Source organism: Tachypleus tridentatus, chromosome 3 (genome assembly GCF_004210375.1).
Source record: "Tachypleus tridentatus isolate NWPU-2018 chromosome 3, ASM421037v1, whole genome shotgun sequence".
NCBI lineage: Eukaryota > Metazoa > Arthropoda > Merostomata > Xiphosura > Limulidae > Tachypleus > Tachypleus tridentatus.
Genome location: NC_134827.1, coordinates 64120082 through 64143030, shown reverse-complemented (window position 1 = coordinate 64143030; position 22949 = coordinate 64120082). Strand labels below are relative to the sequence as shown.

Genomic DNA, 22949 nt, shown 5'->3' with positions numbered 1-22949 from the left:
ACTATATATCTCTGTACAGCATGTTTCAAACTCATCTAGCATGTATTAAAGTACAAACAAAGCTAGCAACATGTTCAGATATGAATAAAAACTATATATCTCTGTACAGCATGTTTCAAACTCATTTAGCATGTATTAAAGTACAAACAAAGCTAGCAACTTGTTCAGATATGAATAAAAACTATATATCTCTGTACAGCATGTTTCAAACTCATCTAGCATGTATTAAAGTACAAACAAAGCTAGCAACATGTTCAGATATGAACAAAAACTATATATCTCTGTACAGCATGTTTCAAACTCATCTAGCATGTATTAAAGTACATACAAAGCTAGCAACATGTTCATATATGAAGAAAAACTATATATCTCTGTACAGCATGTTTCAAACTCATCTAGCATGTATTAAAGTACAAACAAAGCTAGCAACATGTTCAGATATGAATAAAAACTATATATCTCTGTACAGCATGTTTCAAACTCATTTAGCATGTATTAAAGTACAAACAAAGCTAGCAACTTGTTCAGATATGAATAAAAACTATATATCTCTGTACAGCATGTTTCAAACTCATCTAGCATGTATTAAAGTACATACAAAGCTAGCAACATGTTCAGATATGAACAAAAACTATATATCTCTGTACAGCATGTTTCAAACTCATTTAGCATGTATTAAAGTACAAACAAAGCTAGCAACTTGTTCAGATATGAATAAAAACTATATATCTCTGTACAGCATGTTTCAAACTCATTTAGCATGTATTAAAGTACAAACAAAGCTAGCAACTTGTTCAGATATGAATAAAAACTATATATCTCTGTACAGCATGTTTCAAACTCATCTAGCATGTATTAAAGTACATACAAAGCTAGCAACATGTTCAGATATGAATAAAAACTATATATCTCTGTACAGCATGTTTCAAACTCATCTAGCATGTATTAAAGTACAAACAAAGCTAGCAACATGTTCAGATATGAATAAAAACTATATATCTCTGTACAGCATGTTTCAAACTCATTTAGCATGTATTAAAGTACAAAGCTAGCAACTTGTTCAGATATGAATAAAAACTATATATCTCTGTACAGCATGTTTCAAACTCATCTAGCATGTATTAAAGTACAAACAAAGCTAGCAACATGTTCAGATATGAATAAAAACTATATATCTCTGTACAGCATGTTTCAAACTCATCTAGCATGTATTAAAGTACATACAAAGCTAGCAACATGTTCAGATATGAATAAAAACTATATATCTCTGTACAGCATGTTTCAAACTCATTTAGCATGTATTAAAGTACAAACAAAGCTAGCAACTTGTTCAGATATGAATAAAAACTATATATCTCTGTACAGCATGTTTCAAACTCATCTAGCATGTATTAAAGTACAAACAAAGCTAGCAACTTGTTCAGATATGAATAAAAACTATATATCTCTGTACAGCATGTTTCAAACTCATCTAGCATGTATTAAAGTACAAACAAAGCTAGCAACATGTTCAGATATGAATAAAAACTATATATCTCTGTACAGCATGTTTCAAACTCATCTAGCATGTATTAAAGTACAAACAAAGCTAGCAACATGTTCAGATATGAATAAAAACTATATATCTCTGTACAGCATGTTTCAAACTCATCTAGCATGTATTAAAGTACAAACAAAGCTAGCAACATGTTCAGATATGAATAAAAACTATATATCTCTGTACAGCATGTTTCAAACTCATCTAGCATGTATTAAAGTACAAACAAAGCTAGCAACATGTTCAGATATGAATAAAAACTATATATCTCTGTACAGCATGTTTCAAACTCATCTAGCATGTATTAAAGTACAAACAAAGCTAGCAACATGTTCAGATATGAATAAAAACTATATATCTCTGTACAGCATGTTTCAAACTCATCTAGCATGTATTAAAGTACAAACAAAGCTAGCAACATGTTCAGATATGAATAAAAACTATATATCTCTGTACAGCATGTTTCAAACTCATTTAGCATGTATTAAAGTACAAACAAAGCTAGCAACTTGTTCAGATATGAATAAAACTATATATCTCTGTACAGCATGTTTCAAACTCATCTAGCATGTATTAAAGTACAAACAAAGCTAGCAACATGTTCAGATATGAATAAAAACTATATATCTCTGTACAGCATGTTTCAAACTCATCTAGCATGTATTAAAGTACAAACAAAGCTAGCAACATGTTCAGATATGAATAAAAACTATATATCTCTGTACAGCATGTTTCAAACTCATCTAGCATGTATTAAAGTACAAACAAAGCTAGCAACATGTTCAGATATGAATAAAAACTATATATCTCTGTACAGCATGTTTCAAACTCATCTAGCATGTATTAAAGTACAAACAAAGCTAGCAACATGTTCAGATATGAATAAAAACTATATATCTCTGTACAGCATGTTTCAAACTCATCTAGCATGTATTAAAGTACATACAAAGCTAGCAACATGTTCAGATATGAATAAAAACTATATATCTCTGTACAGCATGTTTCAAACTCATCTAGCATGTATTAAAGTACAAACAAAGCTAGCAACATGTTCAGATATGAATAAAAACTATATATCTCTGTACAGCATGTTTCAAACTCATTTAGCATGTATTAAAGTACAAACAAAGCTAGCAACTTGTTCAGATATGAATAAAAACTATATATCTCTGTACAGCATGTTTCAAACTCATCTAGCATGTATTAAAGTACAAACAAAGCTAGCAACATGTTCAGATATGAATAAAAACTATATATCTCTGTACAGCATGTTTCAAACTCATCTAGCATGTATTAAAGTACAAACAAAGCTAGCAACATGTTCAGATATGAATAAAACTATATATCTCTGTACAGCATGTTTCAAACTCATCTAGCATGTATTAAAGTACAAACAAAGCTAGCAACATGTTCAGATATGAATAAAAACTATATATCTCTGTACAGCATGTTTCAAACTCATCTAGCATGTATTAAAGTACAAACAAAGCTAGCAACATGTTCAGATATGAATAAAACTATATATCTCTGTACAGCATGTTTCAAACTCATCTAGCATGTATTAAAGTACAAACAAAGCTAGCAACATGTTCAGATATGAATAAAAACTATATATCTCTGTACAGCATGTTTCAAACTCATCTAGCATGTATTAAAGTACAAACAAAGCTAGCAACATGTTCAGATATGAATAAAAACTATATATCTCTGTACAGCATGTTTCAAACTCATCTAGCATGTATTAAAGTACAAACAAAGCTAGCAACATGTTCAGATATGAATAAAACTATATATCTCTGTACAGCATGTTTCAAACTCATCTAGCATGTATTAAAGTACAAACAAAGCTAGCAACATGTTCAGATATGAATAAAAACTATATATCTCTGTACAGCATGTTTCAAACTCATCTAGCATGTATTAAAGTACAAACAAAGCTAGCAACATGTTCAGATATGAATAAAACTATATATCTCTGTACAGCATGTTTCAAACTCATCTAGCATGTATTAAAGTACAAACAAAGCTAGCAACATGTTCAGATATGAATAAAAACTATATATCTCTGTACAGCATGTTTCAAACTCATCTAGCATGTATTAAAGTACAAACAAAGCTAGCAACATGTTCAGATATGAATAAAAACTATATATCTCTGTACAGCATGTTTCAAACTCATCTAGCATGTATTAAAGTACAAACAAAGCTAGCAACATGTTCAGATATGAATAAAAACTATATATCTCTGTACAGCATGTTTCAAACTCATCTAGCATGTATTAAAGTACAAACAAAGCTAGCAACATGTTCAGATATGAATAAAAAACTATATATCTCTGTACAGCATGTTTCAAACTCATCTAGCATGTATTAAAGTACAAACAAAGCTAGCAACATGTTCAGATATGAATAAAAAACTATATATCTCTGTACAGCATGTTTCAAACTCATCTAGCATGTATTAAAGTACAAACAAAGCTAGCAACATGTTCAGATATGAATAAAAACTATATATCTCTGTACAGCATGTTTCAAACTCATCTAGCATGTATTAAAGTACAAACAAAGCTAGCAACATGTTCAGATATGAATAAAAACTATATATCTCTGTACAGCATGTTTCAAACTCATCTAGCATGTATTAAAGTACAAACAAAGCTAGCAACATGTTCAGATATGAATAAAAACTATATATCTCTGTACAGCATGTTTCAAACTCATCTAGCATGTATTAAAGTACAAACAAAGCTAGCAACATGTTCAGATATGAATAAAAACTATATATCTCTGTACAGCATGTTTCAAACTCATTTAGCATGTATTAAAGTACAAACAAAGCTAGCAACATGTTCAGATATGAATAAAAACTATATATCTCTGTACAGCATGTTTCAAACTCATCTAGCATGTATTAAAGTACAAACAAAGCTAGCAACATGTTCAGATATGAATAAAAACTATATATCTCTGTACAGCATGTTTCAAACTCATCTAGCATGTATTAAAGTACAAACAAAGCTAGCAACATGTTCAGATATGAATAAAAACTATATATCTCTGTACAGCATGTTTCAAACTCATCTAGCATGTATTAAAGTACAAACAAAGCTAGCAACATGTTCAGATATGAATAAAAACTATATATCTCTGTACAGCATGTTTCAAACTCATCTAGCATGTATTAAAGTACAAACAAAGCTAGCAACATGTTCAGATATGAATAAAAACTATATATCTCTGTACAGCATGTTTCAAACTCATCTAGCATGTATTAAAGTACAAACAAAGCTAGCAACATGTTCAGATATGAATAAAAACTATATATCTCTGTACAGCATGTTTCAAACTCATTTAGCATGTATTAAAGTACAAACAAAGCTAGCAACTTGTTCAGATATGAATAAAACTATATATCTCTGTACAGCATGTTTCAAACTCATCTAGCATGTATTAAAGTACAAACAAAGCTAGCAACATGTTCAGATATGAATAAAACTATATATCTCTGTACAGCATGTTTCAAACTCATCTAGCATGTATTAAAGTACAAACAAAGCTAGCAACATGTTCAGATATGAATAAAAACTATATATCTCTGTACAGCATGTTTCAAACTCATCTAGCATGTATTAAAGTACAAACAAAGCTAGCAACATGTTCAGATATGAATAAAAACTATATATCTCTGTACAGCATGTTTCAAACTCATCTAGCATGTATTAAAGTACAAACAAAGCTAGCAACATGTTCAGATATGAATAAAAACTATATATCTCTGTACAGCATGTTTCAAACTCATCTAGCATGTATTAAAGTACAAACAAAGCTAGCAACATGTTCAGATATGAATAAAAACTATATATCTCTGTACAGCATGTTTCAAACTCATCTAGCATGTATTAAAGTACAAACAAAGCTAGCAACATGTTCAGATATGAATAAAAACTATATATCTCTGTACAGCATGTTTCAAACTCATCTAGCATGTATTAAAGTACAAACAAAGCTAGCAACATGTTCAGATATGAATAAAAACTATATATCTCTGTACAGCATGTTTCAAACTCATCTAGCATGTATTAAAGTACAAACAAAGCTAGCAACATGTTCAGATATGAATAAAACTATATATCTCTGTACAGCATGTTTCAAACTCATCTAGCATGTATTAAAGTACAAACAAAGCTAGCAACATGTTCAGATATGAATAAAAACTATATATCTCTGTACAGCATGTTTCAAACTCATCTAGCATGTATTAAAGTACAAACAAAGCTAGCAACATGTTCAGATATGAATAAAAACTATATATCTCTGTACAGCATGTTTCAAACTCATCTAGCATGTATTAAAGTACAAACAAAGCTAGCAACATGTTCAGATATGAATAAAAACTATATATCTCTGTACAGCATGTTTCAAACTCATCTAGCATGTATTAAAGTACAAACAAAGCTAGCAACATGTTCAGATATGAATAAAAACTATATATCTCTGTACAGCATGTTTCAAACTCATCTAGCATGTATTAAAGTACAAACAAAGCTAGCAACATGTTCAGATATGAATAAAACTATATATCTCTGTACAGCATGTTTCAAACTCATCTAGCATGTATTAAAGTACAAACAAAGCTAGCAACATGTTCAGATATGAATAAAAACTATATATCTCTGTACAGCATGTTTCAAACTCATCTAGCATGTATTAAAGTACAAACAAAGCTAGCAACATGTTCAGATATGAATAAAAACTATATATCTCTGTACAGCATGTTTCAAACTCATCTAGCATGTATTAAAGTACAAACAAAGCTAGCAACATGTTCAGATATGAATAAAAACTATATATCTCTGTACAGCATGTTTCAAACTCATCTAGCATGTATTAAAGTACAAACAAAGCTAGCAACATGTTCAGATATGAATAAAAACTATATATCTCTGTACAGCATGTTTCAAACTCATCTAGCATGTATTAAAGTACAAACAAAGCTAGCAACATGTTCAGATATGAATAAAAACTATATATCTCTGTACAGCATGTTTCAAACTCATCTAGCATGTATTAAAGTACAAACAAAGCTAGCAACATGTTCAGATATGAATAAAAACTATATATCTCTGTACAGCATGTTTCAAACTCATCTAGCATGTATTAAAGTACAAACAAAGCTAGCAACATGTTCAGATATGAATAAAAACTATATATCTCTGTACAGCATGTTTCAAACTCATCTAGCATGTATTAAAGTACAAACAAAGCTAGCAACATGTTCAGATATGAATAAAAACTATATATCTCTGTACAGCATGTTTCAAACTCATCTAGCATGTATTAAAGTACAAACAAAGCTAGCAACATGTTCAGATATGAACATGTTCAGATATGAAAAAACTATATATCTCTGTACAGCATGTTTCAAACTCATCTAGCATGTATTAAAGTACAAACAAAGCTAGCAACATGTTCAGATATGAATAAAAACTATATATCTCTGTACAGCATGTTTCAAACTCATCTAGCATGTATTAAAGTACAAACAAAGCTAGCAACATGTTCAGATATGAATAAAAACTATATATCTCTGTACAGCATGTTTCAAACTCATCTAGCATGTATTAAAGTACAAACAAAGCTAGCAACATGTTCAGATATGAATAAAAACTATATATCTCTGTACAGCATGTTTCAAACTCATCTAGCATGTATTAAAGTACAAACAAAGCTAGCAACATGTTCAGATATGAATAAAAACTATATATCTCTGTACAGCATGTTTCAAACTCATCTAGCATGTATTAAAGTACAAACAAAGCTAGCAACATGTTCAGATATGAATGAAAAAAAACTATATATCTCTGTACAGCATGTTTCAAACTCATCTAGCATGTATTAAAGTACAAACAAAGCTAGCAACATGTTCAGATATGAATAAAAACTATATATCTCTGTACAGCATGTTTCAAACTCATCTAGCATGTATTAAAGTACAAACAAAGCTAGCAACATGTTCAGATATGAATAAAAACTATATATCTCTGTACAGCATGTTTCAAACTCATCTAGCATGTATTAAAGTACAAACAAAGCTAGCAACATGTTCAGATATGAAAAAACTATATATCTCTGTACAGCATGTTTCAAACTCATCTAGCATGTATTAAAGTACAAACAAAGCTAGCAACATGTTCAGATATGAATAAAAACTATATATCTCTGTACAGCATGTTTCAAACTCATCTAGCATGTATTAAAGTACAAACAAAGCTAGCAACATGTTCAGATATGAATAAAAACTATATATCTCTGTACAGCATGTTTCAAACTCATCTAGCATGTATTAAAGTACAAACAAAGCTAGCAACATGTTCAGATATGAATAAAAACTATATATCTCTGTACAGCATGTTTCAAACTCATCTAGCATGTATTAAAGTACAAACAAAGCTAGCAACATGTTCAGATATGAATAAAAACTATATATCTCTGTACAGCATGTTTCAAACTCATCTAGCATGTATTAAAGTACAAACAAAGCTAGCAACATGTTCAGATATGAATAAAACTATATATCTCTGTACAGCATGTTTCAAACTCATCTAGCATGTATTAAAGTACAAACAAAGCTAGCAACATGTTCAGATATGAATAAAAACTATATATCTCTGTACAGCATGTTTCAAACTCATCTAGCATGTATTAAAGTACAAACAAAGCTAGCAACATGTTCAGATATGAATAAAAACTATATATCTCTGTACAGCATGTTTCAAACTCATCTAGCATGTATTAAAGTACAAACAAAGCTAGCAACATGTTCAGATATGAATAAAAACTATATATCTCTGTACAGCATGTTTCAAACTCATCTAGCATGTATTAAAGTACAAACAAAGCTAGCAACATGTTCAGATATGAATAAAAACTATATATCTCTGTACAGCATGTTTCAAACTCATCTAGCATGTATTAAAGTACAAACAAAGCTAGCAACATGTTCAGATATGAATAAAAAAAACTATATATCTCTGTACAGCATGTTTCAAACTCATCTAGCATGTATTAAAGTACAAACAAAGCTAGCAACATGTTCAGATATGAATAAAAACTATATATCTCTGTACAGCATGTTTCAAACTCATCTAGCATGTATTAAAGTACAAACAAAGCTAGCAACATGTTCAGATATGAATAAAAACTATATATCTCTGTACAGCATGTTTCAAACTCATCTAGCATGTATTAAAGTACAAACAAAGCTAGCAACATGTTCAGATATGAATAAAAACTATATATCTCTGTACAGCATGTTTCAAACTCATCTAGCATGTATTAAAGTACAAACAAAGCTAGCAACATGTTCAGATATGAATAAAAACTATATATCTCTGTACAGCATGTTTCAAACTCATCTAGCATGTATTAAAGTACAAACAAAGCTAGCAACATGTTCAGATATGAATAAAAACTATATATCTCTGTACAGCATGTTTCAAACTCATCTAGCATGTATTAAAGTACAAACAAAGCTAGCAACATGTTCAGATATGAATAAAAACTATATATCTCTGTACAGCATGTTTCAAACTCATCTAGCATGTATTAAAGTACAAACAAAGCTAGCAACATGTTCAGATATGAATAAAAACTATATATCTCTGTACAGCATGTTTCAAACTCATCTAGCATGTATTAAAGTACAAACAAAGCTAGCAACATGTTCAGATATGAATAAAAACTATATATCTCTGTACAGCATGTTTCAAACTCATCTAGCATGTATTAAAGTACAAACAAAGCTAGCAACATGTTCAGATATGAATAAAAACTATATATCTCTGTACAGCATGTTTCAAACTCATCTAGCATGTATTAAAGTACAAACAAAGCTAGCAACATGTTCAGATATGAATAAAAACTATATATCTCTGTACAGCATGTTTCAAACTCATCTAGCATGTATTAAAGTACAAACAAAGCTAGCAACATGTTCAGATATGAATAAAAACTATATATCTCTGTACAGCATGTTTCAAACTCATCTAGCATGTATTAAAGTACAAACAAAGCTAGCAACATGTTCAGATATGAATAAAAACTATATATCTCTGTACAGCATGTTTCAAACTCATCTAGCATGTATTAAAGTACAAACAAAGCTAGCAACATGTTCAGATATGAATAAAAACTATATATCTCTGTACAGCATGTTTCAAACTCATTTAGCATGTATTAAAGTACAAACAAAGCTAGCAACATGTTCAGATATGAATAAAAACTATATATCTCTGTACAGCATGTTTCAAACTCATCTAGCATGTATTAAAGTACAAACAAAGCTAGCAACATGTTCAGATATGAATAAAAACTATATATCTCTGTACAGCATGTTTCAAACTCATCTAGCATGTATTAAAGTACAAACAAAGCTAGCAACATGTTCAGATATGAATAAAACTATATATCTCTGTACAGCATGTTTCAAACTCATCTAGCATGTATTAAAGTACAAACAAAGCTAGCAACATGTTCAGATATGAATAAAAACTATATATCTCTGTACAGCATGTTTCAAACTCATCTAGCATGTATTAAAGTACAAACAAAGCTAGCAACATGTTCAGATATGAATAAAAACTATATATCTCTGTACAGCATGTTTCAAACTCATCTAGCATGTATTAAAGTACAAACAAAGCTAGCAACATGTTCAGATATGAATAAAAACTATATATCTCTGTACAGCATGTTTCAAACTCATCTAGCATGTATTAAAGTACAAACAAAGCTAGCAACATGTTCAGATATGAATAAAAACTATATATCTCTGTACAGCATGTTTCAAACTCATCTAGCATGTATTAAAGTACAAACAAAGCTAGCAACATGTTCAGATATGAATAAAAACTATATATCTCTGTACAGCATGTTTCAAACTCATCTAGCATGTATTAAAGTACAAACAAAGCTAGCAACATGTTCAGATATGAATAAAAACTATATATCTCTGTACAGCATGTTTCAAACTCATCTAGCATGTATTAAAGTACAAACAAAGCTAGCAACATGTTCAGATATGAATAAAACTATATATCTCTGTACAGCATGTTTCAAACTCATCTAGCATGTATTAAAGTACAAACAAAGCTAGCAACATGTTCAGATATGAATAAAAACTATATATCTCTGTACAGCATGTTTCAAACTCATCTAGCATGTATTAAAGTACAAACAAAGCTAGCAACATGTTCAGATATGAATAAAAACTATATATCTCTGTACAGCATGTTTCAAACTCATCTAGCATGTATTAAAGTACAAACAAAGCTAGCAACATGTTCAGATATGAATAAAAACTATATATCTCTGTACAGCATGTTTCAAACTCATCTAGCATGTATTAAAGTACAAACAAAGCTAGCAACATGTTCAGATATGAATAAAAACTATATATCTCTGTACAGCATGTTTCAAACTCATCTAGCATGTATTAAAGTACAAACAAAGTATGTTCAGATATGAATAAAAACTATATATCTCTGTATGTTTCAAACTCATCTAAGTACAAACAAAGCTAGCAACATGTTCAGATATGAATAAAAACTATATATCTCTGTACAGCATGTTTCAAACTCATCTAGCATGTATTAAAGTACAAACAAAGCTAGCAACATGTTCAGATATGAATAAAAACTATATATCTCTGTACAGCATGTTTCAAACTCATCTAGCATGTATTAAAGTACAAACAAAGCTAGCAACATGTTCAGATATGAATAAAAACTATATATCTCTGTACAGCATGTTTCAAACTCATCTAGCATGTATTAAAGTACAAACAAAGCTAGCAACATGTTCAGATATGAATAAAAACTATATATCTCTGTACAGCATGTTTCAAACTCATCTAGCATGTATTAAAGTACAAACAAAGCTAGCAACATGTTCAGATATGAATAAAAACTATATATCTCTGTACAGCATGTTTCAAACTCATCTAGCATGTATTAAAGTACAAACAAAGCTATGAATGAATAAAACTATATATCTCTGTACAGCATGTTTCAAACTCATCTAGCATGTATTAAAGTACAAACAAAGCTAGCAACATGTTCAGATATGAATAAAAACTATATATCTCTGTACAGCATGTTTCAAACTCATCTAGCATGTATTAAAGTACAAACAAAGCTAGCAACATGTTCAGATATGAATAAAAACTATATATCTCTGTACAGCATGTTTCAAACTCATCTAGCATGTATTAAAGTACAAACAAAGCTAGCAACATGTTCAGATATGAATAAAAACTATATATCTCTGTACAGCATGTTTCAAACTCATCTAGCATGTATTAAAGTACAAACAAAGCTAGCAACATGTTCAGATATGAATAAAAACTATATATCTCTGTACAGCATGTTTCAAACTCATCTAGCATGTATTAAAGTACAAACAAAGCTAGCAACATGTTCAGATATGAATAAAAACTATATATCTCTGTACAGCATGTTTCAAACTCATCTAGCATGTATTAAAGTACAAACAAAGCTAGCAACATGTTCAGATATGAATAAAAACTATATATCTCTGTACAGCATGTTTCAAACTCATCTAGCATGTATTAAAGTACAAACAAAGCTAGCAACATGTTCAGATATGAATAAAAACTATATATCTCTGTACAGCATGTTTCAAACTCATCTAGCATGTATTAAAGTACAAACAAAGCTAGCAACATGTTCAGATATGAATAAAAACTATATATCTCTGTACAGCATGTTTCAAACTCATCTAGCATGTATTAAAGTACAAACAAAGCTAGCAACATGTTCAGATATGAATAAAACTATATATCTCTGTACAGCATGTTTCAAACTCATCTAGCATGTATTAAAGTACAAACAAAGCTAGCAACATGTTCAGATATGAATAAAAACTATATATCTCTGTACAGCATGTTTCAAACTCATCTAGCATGTATTAAAGTACAAACAAAGCTAGCAACATGTTCAGATATGAATAAAAACTATATATCTCTGTACAGCATGTTTCAAACTCATCTAGCATGTATTAAAGTACAAACAAAGCTAGCAACATGTTCAGATATGAATAAAAACTATATATCTCTGTACAGCATGTTTCAAACTCATCTAGCATGTATTAAAGTACAAACAAAGCTAGCAACATGTTCAGATATGAATAAAAACTATATATCTCTGTACAGCATGTTTCAAACTCATCTAGCATGTATTAAAGTACAAACAAAGCTAGCAACATGTTCAGATATGAATAAAAACTATATATCTCTGTACAGCATGTTTCAAACTCATCTAGCATGTATTAAAGCTACAAACAAAGCTAGCAACATGTTCAGATATGAATAAAAACTATATATCTCTGTACAGCATGTTTCAAACTCATCTAGCATGTATTAAAGTACAAACAAAGCTAGCAACATGTTCAGATATGAATAAAAACTATATATCTCTGTACAGCATGTTTCAAACTCATCTAGCATGTATTAAAGTACAAACAAAGCTAGCAACATGTTCAGATATGAATAAAACTATATATCTCTGTACAGCATGTTTCAAACTCATCTAGCATGTATTAAAGTACAAACAAAGCTAGCAACATGTTCAGATATGAATAAAAACTATATATCTCTGTACAGCATGTTTCAAACTCATCTAGCATGTATTAAAGTACAAACAAAGCTAGCAACATGTTCAGATATGAATAAAAACTATATATCTCTGTACAGCATGTTTCAAACTCATCTAGCATGTATTAAAGTACAAACAAAGCTAGCAACATGTTCAGATATGAATAAAACTATATATCTCTGTACAGCATGTTTCAAACTCATCTAGCATGTATTAAAGTACAAACAAAGCTAGCAACATGTTCAGATATGAATAAAAACTATATATCTCTGTACAGCATGTTTCAAACTCATCTAGCATGTATTAAAGTACAAACAAAGCTAGCAACATGTTCAGATATGAATAAAAACTATATATCTCTGTACAGCATGTTTCAAACTCATCTAGCATGTATTAAAGTACAAACAAAGCTAGCAACATGTTCAGATATGAATAAAAACTATATATCTCTGTACAGCATGTTTCAAACTCATCTAGCATGTATTAAAGTACAAACAAAGCTAGCAACATGTTCAGATATGAATAAAAACTATATATCTCTGTACAGCATGTTTCAAACTCATCTAGCATGTATTAAAGTACAAACAAAGCTAGCAACATGTTCAGATATGAATAAAAACTATATATCTCTGTACAGCATGTTTCAAACTCATCTAGCATGTATTAAAGTACAAACAAAGCTAGCAACATGTTCAGATAGCATGTTTCAAAAAACTATATATCTCTGTACAGCATGTTTCAAACTCATCTAGCATGTATTAAAGTACAAACAAAGCTAGCAACATGTTCAGATATGAATAAAAACTATATATCTCTGTACAGCATGTTTCAAACTCATCTAGCATGTATTAAAGTACAAACAAAGCTAGCAACATGTTCAGATATGAATAAAAACTATATATCTCTGTACAGCATGTTTCAAACTCATCTAGCATGTATTAAAGTACAAACAAAGCTAGCAACATGTTCAGATATGAATAAAAACTATATATCTCTGTACAGCATGTTTCAAACTCATCTAGCATGTATTAAAGTACAAACAAAGCTAGCAACATGTTCAGATATGAATAAAAACTATATATCTCTGTACAGCATGTTTCAAACTCATCTAGCATGTATTAAAGTACAAACAAAGCTAGCAACATGTTCAGATATGAATAAAAACTATATATCTCTGTACAGCATGTTTCAAACTCATCTAGCATGTATTAAAGTACAAACAAAGCTAGCAACATGTTCAGATATGAATAAAAACTATATATCTCTGTACAGCATGTTTCAAACTCATCTAGCATGTATTAAAGTACAAACAAAGCTAGCAACATGTTCAGATATGAATAAAAACTATATATCTCTGTACAGCATGTTTCAAACTCATCTAGCATGTATTAAAGTACAAACAAAGCTAGCAACATGTTCAGATATGAATAAAAACTATATATCTCTGTACAGCATGTTTCAAACTCATCTAGCATGTATTAAAGTACAAACAAAGCTAGCAACATGTTCAGATATGAATAAAAACTATATATCTCTGTACAGCATGTTTCAAACTCATCTAGCATGTATTAAAGTACAAACAAAGCTAGCAACATGTTCAGATATGAATAAAAAAAACTATATATCTCTGTACAGCATGTTTCAAACTCATCTAGCATGTATTAAAGTACAAACAAAGCTAGCAACATGTTCAGATATGAATAAAAACTATATATCTCTGTACAGCATGTTTCAAACTCATCTAGCATGTATTAAAGTACAAACAAAGCTAGCAACATGTTCAGATATGAATAAAAACTATATATCTCTGTACAGCATGTTTCAAACTCATCTAGCATGTATTAAAGTACAAACAAAGCTAGCAACATGTTCAGATATGAATAAAAACTATATATCTCTGTACAGCATGTTTCAAACTCATCTAGCATGTATTAAAGTACAAACAAAGCTAGCAACATGTTCAGATATGAATAAAAACTATATATCTCTGTACAGCATGTTTCAAACTCATCTAGCATGTATTAAAGTACAAACAAAGCTAGCAACATGTTCAGATATGAATAAAAACTATATATCTCTGTACAGCATGTTTCAAACTCATTTAGCATGTATTAAAGTACAAACAAAGCTAGCAACTTGTTCAGATATGAATAAAAACTATATATCTCTGTACAGCATGTTTCAAACTCATCTAGCATGTATTAAAGTACAAACAAAGCTAGCAACATGTTCAGATATGAATAAAAACTATATATCTCTGTACAGCATGTTTCAAACTCATCTAGCATGTATTAAAGTACATACAAAGCTAGCAACATGTTCAGATATGAATAAAAACTATATATCTCTGTACAGCATGTTTCAAACTCATTTAGCATGTATTAAAGTACAAACAAAGCTAGCAACATGTTCAGATATGAATAAAAACTATATATCTCTGTACAGCATGTTTCAAACTCATTTAGCATGTATTAAAGTACAAACAAAGCTAGCAACATGTTCAGATATGAATAAAAACTATATATCTCTGTACAGCATGTTTCAAACTCATTTAGCATGTATTAAAGTACAAACAAAGCTAGCAACATGTTCAGATATGAATAAAAACTATATATCTCTGTACAGCATGTTTCAAACTCATCTAGCATGTATTAAAGTACAAACAAAGCTAGCAACATGTTCAGATATGAATAAAAACTATATATCTCTGTACAGCATGTTTCAAACTCATTTAGCATGTATTAAAGTACAAACAAAGCTAGCAACATGTTCAGATATGAATAAAAACTATATATCTCTGTACAGCATGTTTCAAACTCATTTAGCATGTATTAAAGTACAAACAAAGCTAGCAACATGTTCAGATATGAATAAAAACTATATATCTCTGTACAGCATGTTTCAAACTCATCTAGCATGTATTAAAGTACAAACAAAGCTAGCAACATGTTCAGATATGAATAAAAACTATATATCTCTGTACAGCATGTTTCAAACTCATCTAGCATGTATTAAAGTACAAACAAAGCTAGCAACATGTTCAGATATGAATAAAAACTATATATCTCTGTACAGCATGTTTCAAACTCATCTAGCATGTATTAAAGTACAAACAAAGCTAGCAACTTGTTCAGATATGAATAAAAACTATATATCTCTGTACAGCATGTTTCAAACTCATCTAGCATGTATTAAAGTACAAACAAAGCTAGCAACATGTTCAGATATGAATAAAAACTATATATCTCTGTACAGCATGTTTCAAACTCATCTAGCATGTATTAAAGTACAAACAAAGCTAGCAACATGTTCAGATATGAATAAAAACTATATATCTCTGTACAGCATGTTTCAAACTCATTTAGCATGTATTAAAGTACATACAAAGCTAGCAACATGTTCAGATATGAATAAAAACTATATATCTCTGTACAGCATGTTTCAAACTCATCTAGCATGTATTAAAGTACAAACAAAGCTAGCAACATGTTCAGATATGAATAAAAACTATATATCTCTGTACAGCATGTTTCAAACTCATCTAGCATGTATTAAAGTACAAACAAAGCTAGCAACATGTTCAGATATGAATAAAACTATATATCTCTGTACAGCATGTTTCAAACTCATTTAGCATGTATTAAAGTACAAACAAAGCTAGCAACATGTTCAGATATGAATAAAAACTATATATCTCTGTACAGCATGTTTCAAACTCATTTAGCATGTATTAAAGTACAAACAAAGCTAGCAACTTGTTCAGATATGAATAAAACTATATATCTCTGTACAGCATGTTTCAAACTCATTTAGCATGTATTAAAGTACAAACAAAGCTAGCAACTTGTTCAGATATGAATAAAAACTATATATCTCTGTACAGCATGTTTCAAACTCACCTAGCATGTATTAAAGTACAAACAAAGCTAGCAACATGTTCAGATATGAATAAAAACTATATATCTCTGTACAGCATGTTTCAAACTCATCTGGCATGTATTAAAGTACAAACAAAGCTAGCAACATGTTCAGATATGAATAAAAACTATATATCTCTGTACAGCATGTTTCAAACTCATTTAGCATGTATTAAAGTACATACAAAGCTAGCAACATGTTCAGATATGAATAAAAACTATATATCTCTGTACAGCATGTTTCAAACTCATCTAGCATGTATTAAAGTACATACAAAGCTAGCAACATGTTCAGATATGAATAAAAACTATATATCTCTGTACAGCATGTTTCAAACTCATCTAGCATGTATTAAAGTACAAACAAAGCTAGCAACATGTTCAGATATGAATAAAAACTATATATCTCTGTACAGCATGTTTCAAACTCATTTAGCATGTATTAAAGTACATACAAAGCTAGCAACATGTTCAGATATGAATAAAAACTATATATCTCTGTACAGCATGTTTCAAACTCATTTAGCATGTATTAAAGTACAAACAAAGCTAGCAACTTGTTCAGATATGAATAAAAACTATATATCTCTGTACAGCATGTTTCAAACTCATTTAGCATGTATTAAAGTACATACAAAGCTAGCAACATGTTCAGATATGAATAAAAACTATGTATCTGTACAGAACAACATTTCAACAAACTTTCTTCACAAAATAACTCAATTTAAGCACACATGAACATAATTTGTTGCACACTAAACGAAGATACAAAAATTTTTATTTTTACATCACTCATGTTTCATCAGTTTTACACCTACATTCAAGTTGCTTTCTTTTCTAAAGCTGTAAGTTATGTGCCATACGAGTTACTCAGATCACAGACATCTAAAATTAACATGCCAAAGTGCTGTATAGTCAATGTAGTGCTTGTATGAGCCTTGTTTTGATTCCTGTTTATGTAACTCAAGTTACAAAGTACAATTAGGACACCACATCATCAGTACCTGTCTAGAGATATTTATTACAAATACAACGTAATCTATGTTGTAGAGAATTTCCTTCAAAAAGTGTTGTGATAAGTGTTTTTATGGTTCATATTTATTCAGAAATTACCTTAACATAGGATTCTGGGTATGAACACAACAAAATAAAACAGATGTAACAAGACCCACTGATTCAAATTATCCTGTGCTTATGTGATGCACAGTGAAGAATGTTCCATTGCTCTAAGCATGCTATAAATAACAATGACAAACAGAAACACATCCACAAGCCACAGGAGTCTGGTAGTTTTGACCTTTGTATGTATGTGGTTGCTGCTCGTCATGGCTTGCTAAGCTTTAAGAAATTTCATATGTGGAGAATGTGAAAGAAAATATTTATAGGTTCTATTACATATTTCAAGTAATAAAAAAAATACTTCACTGGTGCAATAGAATTCAATTATTTATCGAATTTAGTAACTAAGCTGTGTTTTGGTAAAAAAGATCAAATTTCAAACAGGCAAAAGACAACTTACTCGCATGAAGCTTTGTCTTAAAAAAGAAAAAAAGAAGACAAGATGCCATTATAATTGAATATCACTAAGGGGACATTCTGTACTTTAACTGGTCATTCATATGTCATATACAGAAATGCATATAAGGGACCATTTCCAAAAACAAAGAGGTGAGAGGGACCACTTGTGTTTGATTCACTAAAGTAAAGTGACAGCTCAACAAAAAATATTTTACTTCATATCCTAGTTATCAAATATCTGTAATTTAAATTACTAATTCATAAAAGTTCCATAACTTTTCTTACACATCACAAACATCTAAACCAGTGCTACGTTCAAAACACCACTTGACACAAAAATTGATGTTTAAGTGCATTATTTTAATATTTAGTTTTCAATAAATAAATCATATAATGTATAATACTAAAGTTTGAATTATAATCTACAGTTTGATATGACACTTGAAGAGATAAATTCATAAAGTAATAGTTCAATAAAACTTTGAATGCAATTTAATAAATGTGATGACATGAGCCTTGACCCATCTAGAAAGGGTAAACAGTTATTTCTGAATATTAATCTTTTTGAGTAAAGCTTTTATATTACAGAATACAGAGGGCAGCCCGTAAGTCCCTACCTATCCATACGTTGTGTCTAAACGTTATAATACTAATGATGAGTTGAAGGCAGCTGTTACTGTGACATTTGGAACAATAACCCCTGCTATGTTGAGAAAAATGTCTCACAGAACATGGCAGTCGCATAATATTATGCAGCGAGAATGAGGGACAGCACACAGATACACTGGATACATAAGATATATGGATGGGTAGGGCTACCCTGTACAAACATTATTTTAACCCCATCTGACTTATTTAAGGCCCCATGGGGAATACTGTGTTTCAACAACCATGGAGTGAACAATATGAACTGGCTCACCCTCTGGATTAGACTGTTGGAATCACTAGAAATAGTAATAACCTGAAAATTCATTATTTGGATATGAAATTAATCCTTTTGGGTGAACCATAACCTTAACAAACGTCTTGTGACATTCATCAACGTAGCCAGAACTACTGTTTTATGTGATACCAAGGGTTCATCATACTTTGAAATACAAATTACTTGAAAAGCATAACAGACTATAAAAGTTGTAAACATGTCGATCATCATAAACATTTCCATGGTCTGACAGTCAGAAAGATTTGCTTCGTCAAATAAATCGATCTGACGGCAATTCCTATCAAACTTTCATCCACAAACTCATCATTCTGTCACAAACCACATAATTTTGTTTTACTGAAAGATATACAATTACAGTGGAATTTACCTTAAAAAAGTTAACTAGCAAATGTCCATGACAAATATGATCACCTAACATTATAAACATCCTGATAAACCTCAGTTATTGAGACAAAAGTCAAACATTGACACTTTTTAAAACACTAATAAAGTTATAGCACTTAACTTTTTACACACCAGGTATCAGTTCTCTAAATAATTACAACTAAAACTACATGATTTACAAATGAATGATGTTTTGAAATAATCACGTTAGAAAATTTTCCAATTTCTGTTGATATACGTACACATCAAACAAAATTAGTCAACTTCAAAACTTTGTATTGCTGTATTATTATTATTAAATAGTTTTCTCAGAAATTGATGCATCACTTAATTATCAACTGACAGCTAAGAGTATGAAGCTAAGCAAGACCTTTTGTCTTGTAAAACAGAAGTTTTCTGATGTTTGAAATTTGTAGAAAGATAATAAATTATGATCTAAAAGGTATACTAGACCTGCACCATACTAGAAATGGAACATTGTAATTCCAACTTTAAATTAACTACACAAAAGTTAGGAGACTTGGTGGAAAATGTTCAATTCTGATTCAGACAAGTCAGAGTGCAAGGTGACGATCACGTTAACAGTAAAAATACTTTTCCATCATACAGCTCTGGTTAATTTAACAAATTTCTTTCACGGCTTCTTTTTCTGAAATTAGAAACTTCAAGGGAACTCAGACTCTGTAACTCAAAGTTATCATCAGTTATCTACCACTAGTGGGATAACATTTTGTCCTCAGAGTAACGACATTCAAATTTAAGCATATACACAAATTAGGAGGCAGCCATGGAAATTTTTATATGGAGATAAACACTTGCTATTTATGCAACTTTGTTGCTTTTATATCTTTATTACACAGTTTCTCTCAACAAAGTAGTCTAGTGCATAACATTATTAACCCTACTATGAACAAAAACTGCCTTTCAAATAAGCAGATATGTGGCATAGTAAATAACTAGTTATCCTATGGTGTTTACTGTATTACATATCAAATTTATAAAAAAAATTACATTTACATTTTACAAGGTCACAAAGCACTCATAACATGTATTTAAAGTTTGTGTTTTAAGTCACAGGTGAAACTACATTCCATTTGAATTTAAAGGTTAGACTAGGAGATAATAAATATGGAAAAGCAGTACACATCACATGAGCAGGGAATCTGATGTGGTCTCAACATTTGTTGCTTGATGTCACACCTTTCACCAATTACACATGAACTGAAACATGATAAAAGCGTTTACAACTGGGATCAAGAATAAAAATTCAATGCAATTCGAAAGTGGTTTAGATGTGCCTCTTATATCATGTTATAATAAAGTTTCTCCATCAAAACTAGTGTGGATTATTCCGTTTAGTCTCAAGATTTTCATTACCTGTGTCAATGTGAATATCACAGAGATTGTTTTGCATTTTTTACTCGTAAATTTATTTTCCTAATGCAAAAATTAACAACGGTGAGCATCGTACGTTTTAAACCTTGAGTTTTCGCAAAAAATAAAACTTCAAACATATTTATAGACTTGACTAAATACAGCATCCAAAGAGCATTTTTCATTGTAGTAAACGTCGCATAATACGATAATAATTAAGAAAATGACCCAAAATAAGAAAGGCTTAGTTTACAAAATCCGCCATCTTGGCCACATGTTCAACTCAACAATAAAATGATAATTTCAATCTGTAGGCCTAGCTTACGGTATCACCATTTATCATCAAATATACCTTAAAAACCGATCATATGATAATTTTCCTATACGTAATCAATTTTCTATAAAACAAAAATTCCAGATTTTAATAAATTTGAATTCAAGTAATTCTTGCGAAACAATACATTCTAGCTTAATAATGAGTAAATATAAACCACACTAACCATTTTCGTTTCTCTCTCCAAAAAGAACGGTAAAAGCAAAGTATCATGGGTATAATAATGTTGTTCCACTCAAATCTCATAGATGTCACTTTTCATAAAATGTTTTTTGCAAAATATTAAATGTAATTTTAATTGTGTTGTTGCCAAGCGCATAGCTACACAGTAGTTCGTTCATGTCCTATCCACCACGGGTATCGAAATTCTAATTTGAAAGTCATAAGCTTACAGCCTTAGTATTGGCTTAACCGTTAATTTTTTTTATTAATAAATCAGAGAACAACGTTACGACCTTCCTAGGTCATCTACAGGTTAACAAAGTAAAAATGTATTTCAAGACGGCCTGTATAGATATTACAACTTTTATTAAAATAAAGTAGAGAACAACGTTTCGACTTTCTTAGATAATCTTCAGGATAACCTGATCTTAGGGATGCATCAACCCTTTCTCAAGGCCATGCCCATTCATATACCATATATATCAATACGCATCGTGTATATTTCTCTAAATGTGGTATTCATAGCCAGGTCTGGAAATGGGGGAAGGGGGAGATCTTTTTGGTAAAAAGTGGAACTTCCTTCATGTGTAAATTTAATGACCAGTGACGGAAAATAAAAACTCAAAATCTGTAACGATTTCTTTAATATCACTACAAATAAACATTTCTACTAAATTTCTTCTGATGATATGAAAATGTTATTTACGCATATACGCAAAGCGTTACAAAAGCAATTTATAAGAGGCCATCATCAAAGAAAGGTTAAAAAAAAAAAAAAAAATGTTGATAAGCGTGCAAAACTCCAGCGGGAGTAGGGGTTTGCGTTTGCAGACCCGAACCCTCTTGGTTACGGGTTTATGGTCTTACACATTACTTCATAGGGCCCGGCATGGCCAGGTGGGTTAAGGCGTTTGACTCGTAATCTGAAGGTCGTGAGTTCGAATCCCGGTCGCACCAAACATGCTCGCCCTTTCAGCTGTAGGAGCGTTATAATGTGATGGTCAATCCAACTATTCGTTGGTAAAAGAGTAGCCCAAGAGTTGGCGGTGGGTGGTGATGACTAGCAGCCTTCCCTCTGAATTCTTCTGAATTAGGGACGGCTAGCGCA

General features: G+C 30.6%; 1 protein-coding gene across 1 annotated transcript in view; it reads right to left on the bottom strand.

Annotated features, from left to right (window-relative positions):
• Positions 1-21968, bottom strand: part of LOC143246994 (large ribosomal subunit protein eL14-like) — a 35648-nt gene extending 13680 nt beyond the window's left edge. Inside the window, exon 1 of the mRNA XM_076494287.1 lies at positions 21846-21968. Within this exon, the coding sequence (XP_076350402.1) occupies positions 21846-21848 (3 nt within the window). The 5' untranslated portion in view covers positions 21849-21968. The remainder of the gene's footprint in view (positions 1-21845) is intronic.
• Between the last annotated feature and the right edge of the window lie 981 nt (positions 21969-22949).